This window comes from Centropristis striata, chromosome 6 (assembly GCF_030273125.1).
Source record: "Centropristis striata isolate RG_2023a ecotype Rhode Island chromosome 6, C.striata_1.0, whole genome shotgun sequence".
Classification (NCBI taxonomy): Eukaryota; Metazoa; Chordata; class Actinopteri; order Perciformes; family Serranidae; genus Centropristis; species Centropristis striata.
The window spans coordinates 16500420-16513795 of NC_081522.1; the positions used below are offsets into that span (position 1 = coordinate 16500420).

General features: G+C 38.8%; 1 protein-coding gene across 1 annotated transcript; it reads right to left on the reverse strand.

Moving 5' to 3' along the window:
• Positions 1-2248: 2248 nt before the first annotated feature.
• LOC131973478 (ubiquitin-conjugating enzyme E2 H-like) lies at positions 2249-10962 on the reverse strand. Its single transcript, XM_059335485.1, has 7 exons — positions 10703-10962; positions 6938-7014; positions 6711-6785; positions 6592-6631; positions 6275-6327; positions 4490-4618; positions 2249-3112 (listed from the first exon to the last, which is right to left on the reverse strand). Exons 1-7 carry the CDS (start codon positions 10753-10755, stop codon positions 2988-2990), a joined length of 552 nt encoding a protein of 183 aa, XP_059191468.1. The 5' UTR covers positions 10756-10962; the 3' UTR covers positions 2249-2987.
• Between the last annotated feature and the right edge of the window lie 2414 nt (positions 10963-13376).

The following is a 13376-nucleotide window of genomic DNA, read 5'->3' on the forward strand; positions in this document are numbered from 1 at the left end:
GGAAGCACATTTATTCATTTTTTGCTTTTTAAAAATCAGGGATATCTCGACTTGTATCTTGGACACACTTGGGCTTAAAAGACAAAAATAAAAACATTCAAACAAATAATAGGCATCAAATATATGTGTCTCGTTAATAAAAAATACACAATACACTGATGAATCCAGACGATCCAGACTGGACAGTGGTTTGTTTTTTTTGTTGAAAATGACAAATGAATGTGACATCATGTAGCCCAAAGGCCTTACATATATTTGGTTAGCGAGACTTTAACAAATACACTTTATATGCCTATGTTAATTCTCAAAAAAGGTCCTCATATTTTTTTTTTTCAATTATAAAGGGATTATTAATTTAATTGATTATAATCAATTTCTCTCCAAAGAAGAAAATAGTACTCAGATTTTTGTTTCCTTGTAGAAATAACATGTTGATAACAAATAACAAATTGATCTGCAATGTGTGCATCAAGCTTCAAGCCTGCGCTAAAACACATACCAGTGCACCATCAGGAAATTTAACAGTAAACTGTCACTGCTCGTGTATCGCCTCCTCGGCACAGGCTCTAACAAGCACATGAACTCCTCCAGGAGTAAACCAGGATTGAAGCTTTTAAATCATCCACTGAAGGAGTAGAGGAAATCTGTGCCTGAATTTAAGTTTGAACTTAAGTGAGACTGTCACTCTAGAGTTTGACACTTTGAGCAACATTATTTAAAAAAAATCTCACTTAAAGGGATAGTTTGGATATTTTGTAGTGGGTTTTTATAAGGTACCTGTTCATAGTCAGTGTATTACCAACAGTAGATGGCAGTCGATGCGCCCAGAGTTACAGTAGCAGGCAGGATAACCGACACAGAATCTTAGGGAGCAGCAGTAAAATGTATTTTAGCCACCTAAAGACAGTCACTTTAATCAGTTTAAGACTATGCCATGTTTAGAATATCTTCTATCATGCTGTCAGACAGTCCTGTTTAAGTTTACATGTGAAGAATTGAAGCAGTTACCTCTGCTCTCTTCAAAACCCCCAGACTCCATTGACAAAAGCAGCAATTTTACCTCACAGAACACGGGAATTGCTGGTCTACGGCTGCCTAGATCTTTAAATTTGTTCTGATTATTGTGTGGCTTTGGTGTTTTAAAAGGGTAAGCTTGAATTCACCGAATTTCTGTTTCTTGTCAAAGGAGTCTGGTGGTTTTGATGAGAGCAAAGCCACAACCTTCAACGTAAACAGAGCTGTCTGACGGCAAGGTTTTGGTAGGTAATGAAAAAACGTTTTGCTGCTGCCCTGTCCACATCATATATACTATACTATAATGTATAATGCTTAATGTCTACCTCTCAAAACCCATCTACTGTAGGTAAAACACTGACCATGTATAAGTACCCCAAACAACCCCACTCCAATAAAATAAAAATGATCCCTTTAACCTGAGTGAAAACTCTTTTATCTGATGAGGACCTCCTTGTTTTTTTTTGGGGGGGGGAATATATATGAAACTAAACTTGCAGATCCATTACATTTTGGTCCCAACATTTTGGAAAACAACAAGCCATCAACAGCATGAAAAAGTAAATGAGACAGTGTTGAATGGCTAAAACAAAGAGCACTTCTGTCTGACAACGTAAATCATCTTTGATGGACACATTTGCATAAGAAGGAGGTGCAGGTGGAGAGTCATCCCTCAGACAAAGATGTATTAATTCTCCTCATCTTTACAGGACAAGTAGTCTTTAAACTAGTGTGTTATATAAGTTTTAAACAATACATTATGATAGGATTTACCACCCGCAAAAAAAACCAAAAAACTAACTATCCCTACGCAAGTCAAACACCTATTATAGTTCAACACAAGCAATAGGCAAAGTTAATAAGTTCAATAATTCAACAAGGACCTGGATAATCTCCATCGAACCCCGCCCGGCTCACAGAGGCCTGCGCACAGGCGTCCTCCCCATATCTACAGCTCCACAAAGCCCTACACAACTTTACTTCTGTGTCATGCCACAATATACAAAGATACTCAGAGAATGACAAACACTTTCCTAAAACGGAGAGGAGGAGGATGAGGAAGAGAGGAGAAGCTTCAGGATTGAGACTTCCCTTGTGTTTTCTGCTCAGCACACCACGTGTTTTTTAATATGCCATGATTCTCCCTGGATCACACACACACGCACACACGTACGCAGGCACACACGCACGCAGGCACACACGCACGCAGGCACACACGCACGCAGGCACACACGCACGCAGGCACACACGCACGCAGGCACACACGCACGCAGGCACACACGCACGCAGGTACACACAGGCACACACAGGCAGTCATGGTTGATGCGTTGGTGGTTTAAGGGTGTGTAACCTGTCAGCAGGCCTGTCAGAGGCCGTCTGCAGCCACACCAGTTTGTTCACCGTGAACACATGACAGCACTGTGGCCTTCAGTTTCTCAGAAGAGATGATTGAAATCGAGGTGGCAGCATCAAAAAATTAAAGGCAACACTTAAACAAAAATGGGATTCCACTCTCTTTTGAAGTTGACACTGCACAGAAATCGTGGATTGTCATCCTGCAGTCCTCTGTCGGAGAGGGACAGATGCCCGATGACGCAGTAAAGCGTTCGATAAAGAAAAGAAAACTCAGTCCTTCTTCCTCCTGCGATGGTCTCACCGCTCAGTCTTGAAAAGCAGTGTCAAAGCCTTGATTGAAGCCACCAAAGATCGTGGAAATGAATGATGCACTCCTTACTGATCTAAACAGGCTCTCAGCGGGTGAAGAGGAGGGCGAGGGGGCAGGTGGTGGTCATGAATTCCTAAGTAAGGGTTAATATTCTGCAATATCATACTGCAAATCCTTGTGTAGCAATACAAATCCTTTTGTTGCTGTAAAAAACTGTCTTGTTTAAATATGAATATAGTACTGAGTTTCTGCTCTTTAGGAAATGAGAGTCTGTTGTGAGGCGAAGGGGACATGATTTCCCCCTTCACTACAACTCCATGTCCTGAGCCTCGTCCTCCGAAAAGTCTGACATGGAGCTCTCGGAAGAGGAGTCGCCCCCTCCCTCCTCCTGCTCCTTTAGAGCCTCCTCTGTGGCGTACTTCTGGATGTACTCTGAAAAAAAAGAGGAAAAAAAAAACACAGGGGTGTAGTCACAGTGTACAGCTATCAAAAAAATTGCCCAAAGTTTGGAAAGCTCCACTAAATTCTCCTGTGTAGACACAAATGCTGCACCTATTAGCTAGCTAGACTGAAAATCACTAAACTCTCCAACTAATTAAATGTCTTTGAGCTGGCCCACAATGGACAAATCCTACTCATTGTGCCTTTAAGCTCAACTTTTAAGTCAACAAGGATCAGAAGTCCTGTAGATACTAATGGGAAGTTTGGACATCATCTCTATGACTGCTGAGCAAACTTGAAGAAAAACATGTGATACAAAGTGTGCTTTCATCTACCTTTTTCTGCATAAAAAACCTTTGGAAAGGCCAGAAATGAAAAAAAAATGGCAAAATAACACCAAAGTCACTGTCAGAAACCTGTAGGTGACATAGGTGAGACTACCTCAATGTTTCATAGAGTCTGTGGTTGCGCCCTCTAACCTGTTAGTATTCAAATATTCAACCTCAATGTATAAAATGAGCTGTTGTGACCTTCAGGATAATCACAGCCGCATTAATTATTATAAATAAATTAGAAACCTAATGCATTAAGAATGTGTATAACCTCCCTTGGTGTATTAATTAATTGGTAAGGCGGTTTCTCAACAGTTTGGTGAAAAGAATCATCGTCATCACTGAAAATACAGAGATCTCCAAAATGTCTCAATTTTTTTAAACCAAATCACAGCATGGATTTTTCTGCGTTGTTCCAAAGGTCTTAGTGTATTGATGTAATATTGACAATTTTTAAAATAAATTCACAATATTTAAAAAAAAAAAAAACTAATTCAGCACCAATTGTGTGTAATAAATAGTATAGCCCAAAATTGCTGCAACAACTTATGGGATATAGTTGAGCATGGAAATTGACTCCAGAAAGAAAAATATTAATGTTCTGACTTAAACTTTACCTTAATAGGTTTATTATAATAATGAATTGCATAATTAAGTCATTTGCATTAGAGATTTTTGACCAGAACAACTTGACAAACAGTGCTGTATCTGAAATTAATCTTCAGGTTCACAGCTTTCAGATGATGCAAACCACTTCTATGTAGCATCTATTCCACTCCCACAACCCACAATTCTCAATAAAAAGGGGGCGAATAAATAGGGCCTAACAGTGGTAAAGTTGGATTGAATCCTGAATCCTTTCAGCTTCAGTAGCTAAAGTAGCTCATTGGGACTGCACAAGATCTTTTTTTTTTATTCCTAAAATGCAGAAAATATGAGATAAACAGGGATACCATACACTAAACATGCATGATTTTTGTATCTCAACCTCTCCTCCACCTCTTCAGATTTTCATCGAAATACACTGGTGTGCTACCTTTGATCTTGTGTTTATAATCCTCCGGCCGGTGCAGGTACATGGCGGCTGCGTCTCCGTTCAGAGGATCGATGGGGTTGGGGTAGGCGAGCAGCTGAGGGAGGAACGACTCAAAGATGTTGGTGAGGTCTGGTGGAGGCGGGGAGAAAGATTAGTCAGTATAGAGAGCCACAGAGAAATATCAGCTCGCTGGTTGAGCTATCATTACTCTCAGTCATTCCACCCTGTGCAGTTACAACATGATCCACTAGAGGTCTCCCTTGTAATGAAATGTTCTATTCAAACAGCTGTCTGGCTGTGTAGTTGTAATGTTTTCTGGTCAGTGGTGATCAATTTCAGTGCTTGAAAGTGTGAGTAAAGACGGTAACTGCTCCAAATAGTAACTTAAAACTTGCTGTATGTATACACAACTATACTCTGTACTGCTGTGAAAAATAGACAGATTAATATGTAACACTATGTCTACACAGCAGTCGTAGTGTGAGCAGCAACAGCAGTTTCAGTGAGCCGTCTGTGTTTCTACAGGATGCGTTCAGACACAATAAGAGTGTTCAGAGGTTCAGACAAGGTTAGTGACATCATTCTTTAATTTGTTCAGCTGTTTAGTCTGTTAGTCATCGTAGCTAAAGATGATTATCTGTGCTAACTGCTCATTACACTGATGGCACACCGCCACTGAAAAATACACAAATACCCATCAGGGTGTTTTCACATACACAACAAATATTTATCTGAGAGAAACACATGCACATAGATATTCCTCTTCAGCCACGATATACTTCAGACCTCTCATTCTCTTTGTTATAAAGACAGATTATCTTAAATTTCAAAACAAACAAAACAGTGCAGCAAAGGGGCCATTGGGCAGACTGAAAGCCAGGCCACTATGGCTGGGACTCAGCATTAATGGTACACATACCAGGGCAACCCATAACATATATTAATATTTATAACAATTTCCTCTGTGAATTAATTTGACCAGTGATTTTGACTACTTATACTACTATTTATATATTTTTTGGTATTTGCACCACGAAATCACTATGGACCAGCCATGAAATATATCCTTAACAAAGTCTGTATTGAACCATTACTGCTTTTATTTTAAATAACCAAAATCATTATCAAGAAAACCATGGGAAATGTCTAGATATCAGCTCTTAAATTGAACTCTTATGAGCTATTTTTGTTGTTATCATTATATTTGTCAAAACAAATGTACCTTTAGTTGTACCAGGCATTAAATGAACAAGAAAGCAAGGAGAAAACAAGGGGGGGGGGTCTATTTTTTTTTTTCCATTACTATGTATAATTACAATAAAGATCAACAATTAATTCATTGACACAGTACTGATGAGTTAACTATCAATATGACTCTCAACTTAAAAATAAACTGCAAGTTAATGGCTCAGAGACTGACATGAAAACCCAATTCGGAACACTATTAGACAGAAGTTTGGGAGTGTGATGCGTTTATTTTAAGACTCATTTCAACAGCAGGAACAAAGTGAGGAAAATCTCCTGCAGGTGAGTGTGTTCAACACGTTCTGTTCAGAGTCCTCAGCCTCAGGACCGTCTTATCAGTGCTCAATGCATGACCTCAATAAGCAGTGGTTATCACTAAAGTGTAAGCCGATTAAACCAAGATGCTCTGCCTGAAGCTGCACTGTAGAGGTATAATCTGTTTGCTTTATGTTTGTTTTTTATTGGCTATTACTTTCAGTTAGTTTGACCGGGTGACCGTTCAAACTACATAAAGTTGTCACAATGTGAGCTGTGACCTACCGTAGAGAGCTGTCCATGTCTGGTTAATGACATCTAAACACACAGTTCCTGACCTGAAAAACACATTAACACTGTCAATACAACATAAAAGTCCAGCAGAGGCTGTCAAAGCAAAGCAGAAGGGTTTTTAGCTTTTCCTCCAAAGAATGATTCTTTTGTTATGTGCCAAACATGAGGATAATGCTTCAGGCAACACAAACATTTATGATATTTGCATGCAGCTCTTGGGTTGTTGCCACAAAATCAATTCATATCTTTGCCATATCAACTAGTTAAATAAATATATAATGCTGCCGAGTTATATCTAAAATACTTACGCTTCATCAATGTTGGGATGAAAGATTTTGTTCATGAATCCTGTAAAAAAAGCAGATTTTAATCATTGTACAGTAAGATTTAAAGACTTCGCCACAACACTTGCAGAAATATTTCATACCTATTGATGGCGATTTGAAGGGGTATTTATCTGGTAGGTCCACTCTGACCTTCCACACACCTCCTTCATACGATGCTGAAAAGAAAAAAAGTATTAGCTCAACTGAAACACATTTCCAAACTAAAACAGTGTCACACAAAACAGTTTTGACCGAGATTTTAAAAGAGGCGAGAGTGCTGGTCAATGAGAGGGAGAATCAATGTGGAAATCAGTTTATTTAAACTTACTTCCAGGTGGTCCGTGGAACTTGACCACAAACTCATTCAGTCCACTGAGGATGGTGACCTCATGCTTGCTCTCAATGCTGATGTCTGGTTAAAGGAAAAGGCACACCCGAAACACGAGCAACAAAAATGAATCAAAAACAGGCTAAAAAAGGCCTCTATCTCTCTCTGTGAACTTGTCTGGACAAAGGTTAAACATAGGATCAATAACACAAGCTATTGCAGTCAGATCAATAATGCAGTGTTGGACAAACTGACAACAGGTCTCCATAACTGCAAAACAACCTCACACACAGCACCCGATCACAACTCATCAGACAGGATTCTTTCTGTAAATCTTTCAGTGGAAGAATGAACAACCAGACTACAGATGATCTTAATGAGCATTCCTTCACTTTCCTTAAAATACAGGCCTATTACTGCCAATGAACACACTCATAAGCTGCTTACGAAGCATATAATGTGCTGCCTTCAGCCCGCTGAGCTGTGAGGGAGACTGATGGGAACTTTCATCTGTTTTGCAGGTAACCACAGCTGAAGAAGACGGGAGGTGACTTGGGTGGGGAGGATGTGTCATAATCACAGTGTGTGGTGACAGCAAGAGACACGCGACTGAGCAAACTGTCTGACAACAACGCAGAAAGGTCAGGCGTATTCAGTCAACAACTGTGTGAGTCTGACAAAATGAAAGACGGAGGAACCCCCCCCCCCCCCCCCCCCCCCCAAAAAAAAAAAACCCACACAAGTGAACTATTGATCATCATGTTGTAAATCCTTCTGTCATCTCTACTCAAACAATCTAACAAAGTAACGCAAGGATGCTAATTTAGCTCATCCTGTTGCTTGTCAGGAGAAAAAAATGACGAAAAGGAAGGTTGAAAAAGCTCAGTCAGTCAGTAGAAAAACCACTGAGACTAGACAGAGTAGCTAAATGTGATCTGAAGCAATTGGTCCTATAAAAAAAAACCTGTTATAGATGTGGACTTGTGCGGTAAAGTGAATCTCTCTCGTATGCCTTTCCCCAAGGATCTTCCATAGAAACTCAAGCATATGCTCACTCAAGAGTAATGTAACTACACAAGGGAAATCTTTTATTTTGAAGAAAAGCTCACAGTGCAAAGTGGTTTGCCAGCTTTCTGTTCTGATGCAATGAGAAGCTGTTTATTTTTAACCCATTTGTAGGCCTAGTACTCATGGCATTTGATTTGTCAGCTCTATTCCTGTCTTGACAATTTAAATACACATTTAAAAGACAAAATCTGCAGTAGACCCTATGATATTACATTTGGTTTAACAGGATTCACATGTGTTGGATGTACACTGATGTTCGTGTCTGTTTGTGAGGACAGTAAGAGCAGGAATTGCAGCTGTGGCAGCCGGCCAGAATCAGCTGTGCTCTGTCACAGTGGTTCAATCTCACATATTTGATTTAAAGCCACAAACTGAAACTATGTTCGGCATCTCCTGATAAACAGCGGTGCTACACTGAAGATTGGAAAACTGATGAAATACGATCCACAACAGCGAAAACTAATTGATCCTAACACGTTTTTCTCAGTGACTCCCACTATCTATTTTTAGATTTCTCATACATAATTTAAATGGCATTAATAAAACTAAAACAATAATAACAAAAAAAGAAGATTTCAATGTATCTTTTCCTTTGTTTGCTTTTTATAGACACTATGTTATTATCCCTATGCAGCACTGCTATTATATTCCCAAAGGTACATCAACCGAATCAAAAATATCATCATTAAATCTGCCCGCACTTAAGCAGTTTACAGGTTGCTCCTGAAAGAGCCGAACATGTGTATTATAGCTCTGCACAACAGTCTCAAGTGAGGGTTAACAAACACCGTTTTAAAATGAATTAATAATAACACAAATTTAAGAAAAAAAAAGGAAGTGTTAAATTATCAAACTGACTCTGTGACTCAAGGAGACAATATTGATTAAATCTTATCAGTCCCTCCCAAATACATGTTTGAATGTATTAGGCCACGTTTTATTCTATTAAAGTGACTGCATCTACAAAAGTTCTTATTTAAAACTATGTAACAACATTAAAAACTGAATTGAACTTGTTTTAAATTCACTAATAGCATCTGAGGTTAAAGTTGAAAAAACAAACTGCCGCATGTCCCACATCTATGCTGCCTATAGGGTTTTGTTATTATTGTTTATTAAGATTTTCAATTAACATTCCTATAACTTTTCTGAATCATTAATTGTTTGGTCTACAACATGCCAGAAATGTGTGGGAAAATCCTCACCACAGTTCCTATTTGACTGATCCAGTCCAAACCCCAAATATAAATATTTAGTTCACAAAAGAATACAAAAAATAAAAACTGTGTAAAACAGGAAATCTTAACATTTAAAAAGCGGACCCAGCAATACAAAAGTTTTTTGAGGACTAGTTGTCCGTTTGTGCGAAAGGCCTTAGTTCACCCACTCAGCGTTAGTACACTGTGTAACCCCGTCCCTGCCATGGACTAGATGTTCCCAGCCCCCATCCCTGCATGTGTCCTGTAAAGCACGCTTGTTGTTCCTCGATCAGCTGTGTGTGAAGCCCCGCCCTCCACCATGTTCCGGATGGTAACAAGCTGACCAATCAGAGAGCAGCATCTAGCTGCAGGACAAAAACAAAACAATTCAGCTCACGCTGTCAGAAAATCTTTCATGAAAACTTCCAACTGCTAATAATGAATTAATACAAAAAATACACATTTGACGATAAGGTATTACAAGTAGACTACACCAAGCAGCTGTTAACAATTATCATCTTTGGACATCAGAGAGTGTTGAGGAGAAAATGTAATTAAAATGATAATACATCTATTCGCGTTTTTCTTTTTTCCAGCATCGGTAATATTCATCAAAAAAATATAAATTGGCTTCATATTCATCTGTATTATTTGTGATATACACGCCAACCGTGACTTATTCACTATGCATACAATTTGTGTTTTTGTTTATCTACAATTTGCAAGATGTTTTTGTATTTGGGCAACATTTTTTTTAAATGCACAAAGGGTCATAATGTGGAGTCTGTGTTGTCTGAGGATAATTAATGTAGTTAGTCAGCTGTTGTCATTTGTCAAAGATCGTCTCTGTTACGCTACATCGACCTTATTTGTTCTCTCTCGGTGATAGCATGCTACACAGCTAACATGTTCTACCTTGACGTTAACGTAAATAAATCATGAAAGAATACACATGTCTTTCCATAAAAGCGTTTCCAAATTGTAAAGTGGTCTTCGCTATTCCTTCTCATTGTGTTGTCAGTCCGGTGGGGCCAAATATTTTTGGCTAACAAGCTAACTTATCGCGTCTCAGCTAAAGCTAAGAAGGTTCAAAGCTAACGCAGAGTTTCCAGCCAGCGTTATATTGCGACAGATTCCGACTGATACAAACAAGAGCATTGCTAATGTGTTAGCGAGCTAACGGTGGCTAACGGACGAGTTAGGTAACACAAATAACGTTAAATGTTCAGCTTCCTCGCTACTCTGCTAACTTAACAGTGAGCTAGCTAACGCTTTTCCAAACAGCATAATCTAACTAACGTTACACACAGAGCTTTAGCATTACACACTTATAACAGAATCTATTAATATCACATAACTTAGCAACATCACATTCATCCCAACAGCAGCCATCGGTAACAAATACTAAAATTAATCAACATAAGAGAGCTGACAAACATAAAACAAGCCTATTTGAAATGGCCATTCAGGGTTGTTGTTTATGTTCAGAAAAGGATACAGTTTCACCACGTCGGTATCCATTCGCCTCTTGCCCGGACTTGGAGACGACATTTTTGTATTCCTTTCAGAAGTGATCTAAAAATACTGCGGCGCTGAGGCTACCTCAACCTTTCAGCTTGAAAATACCTACAAGCCCTCTGGACTGTATCAACAGCCTTCCCACAATGTCCAAAAACAAGATCCTAGCTGCAACATCGCCCACTTTTCCTCCTCTCAGTGGATCTTCAGTGTTTCTGTGGCCAGCTCTACCTAGTTGTGTCCTGTCCTGAAGACTCTCTGCCAGTGACATCAACCTCCAGAGAGCAGACTGAGGAGAGGAGGAGCTCAGCTATAGAAATATACTCCACAGAACACAATTACACTGTTACAGTGCTATTTGTTGAAGTCAGTAACAGTGCTGGGATCATCCATGCAAAGATGAGAGCCCATATTTAAATATAACATGTATTTCTGACTTGTTTTTTTGCAAGGCTGGTCAAATAGTGCAAATCGATAGCGTGCGTGTATTTCTATCATGCGTACATCTATGACGAAATTAACTTATTTGAAGGCTGCAAGACTTTAGACCAAAGTTGTGTTTCTTCACATGCACTGTGTCCAATAATGATTTGAATCATTAATTTCAATAGTCAATGAGTAATATCCTGTTATCCCACGCATTATTCTGGTAAATATTAATAAATATTTTTTACAGTCTATGGCAAATATCCATTAATTGGTGAAGAAATAAAAACATATTGGCAGTCCAAAATCCATGTTCATAAAAGGCCGATAATGTTCACTTTTTGTTGAAACTGTTTCAGGGAAGTATAACGTAGATTTGGTTTATGGTCATTTTGGGGAATATAGTTTGTGTATTCCATTATAAAGCAAGGCATCTATAAAGGCAAGAAGCGTCTGTGTGTGTCTAGGGCATATCTTGCTGACTGTTAGTCAGACTGGCCTAATATTTCGTATGTGGCTTGCGCATGGCACGAAGGTGTGCATCCCCGATTTTTTAAAGATTTTTGTATTCATTTTTTAAAATATCATTATTTACGTAGGACCTGTTGCGGCATTGCACTGTTTCCGATCAGACGCCTTTTAGGGGAGCTCCGCCCCATTGTGTGATAGGCCTACACCTGGTCAGTAACCCAAAGCGCTCTGGATTTCCATGCCTGACTCATCTCATCTGTAAATCTATTTAGCCTACCTTTCTTTCGAAATTTTAAAGTGCTCTAAAAGGTTTGATTTTCCAATAATTTTCAAATAGTTTCCAGCGAATATTAATGTTCAATGTGTATGTGCTGGATGTAAACTTATTCCCTCCTATATCTGTGTCTGTATATATGTCTAACCATGTTGAATGATTGAGTTTCTTTTTCTTAAAATAACTATTTCTGTGTCTCTTTATATCTCAATGTACATGTATTACCTAATATACACTTTTACACACAACCTCATTTGGCCATAATTGAAAAATCTACTTAATCTCCCACTATATGAATACATAGTTCCTACGGGCACTGCACTAGTTTCATAAAATTCATAATCCAGATAAGATAGACTAAATTTGTGATTGTGGATAATAAAAATACAACCTTTCTACTATTTATAAATCAGATGACATTTGCTTGACATAGTAGTCCTTCTTGGTTAAGTACAGGAAGAGGTAAACTTGTAGATCCACTGTCTTTATGATGGAAAACAATCTGTCTGGATTCCCAAAGCATTGAGAGGCCTTGAGAGTCTCACATGGTCTGAATTGGTTCTGGGACAGTCGATGACCTCCTCAGGTCATGAGACGCTTGTAATACAATGGAGTACAATACCAAAATCCTCTGTTTTGCAGATGATGTTAGATGTGTTCCTGCTGCTATTTTTAGCCAAGAAAAGAGTCATGAATGTGGCTAAAAAAAAAGACCAAACAGGTAACAAATGTAAACACAGTACACCATTTGGCTTGTTATTATTAAGCTGTAAGTCACCTGTCATTACTTAATAATGTTGTGAACACTGTGCTCTTCTCCTGACTTACCAAAGCTGTCACTGCTCTTTAGTTAAATGTCACTCACACTGTACTTATTAACATCTGAGTGTGCAAATCTGTGTTTGCGTATTCAGGGCATGGTGGATTTGACATGGTGTCATCCTCTCAGTGCCTGTGCACTACACTGCTCACAAAAAGCATGTTCATCACAACGGTTAATGAAACTCTGACACAATTACACTCTAGTTGAAGTCAGATGCATCATTTCACGCCAGAAGATGCATATTGGCCTTCCATGTTTCCAGGTTCACGCAAAACAAACAAACCACCTTTTTCACATGGCAGACTTGAAAACATCTTTCGGAATAATTTGGTATTATGTATTTGAATTTTTAATGCATGAAGAACAAAAATGAATGTTCATAGGATGATTGAGATAATGGGCACAGACATGCAAAAAGCTCCACCATAGGAGTGAAACACACAGACTTTGTCCTTGTTTAGCCTGTATTTATTTTTGGTCTCTCTGTATTGTTGAGCACCTCTCAGTGATTTTGTGTCTTTTTTTAATTGTTTTGCTATTTTTTATGTAATTTTGTTATGGTGGTTGTTTTGTGTCTCTTCCTGGTGGGGCTCACCACTGAGTGACATTTTGTAGGTAAAGGCCTGGCTTGCATAACACTTTGGGACCCTGGACCTGTGC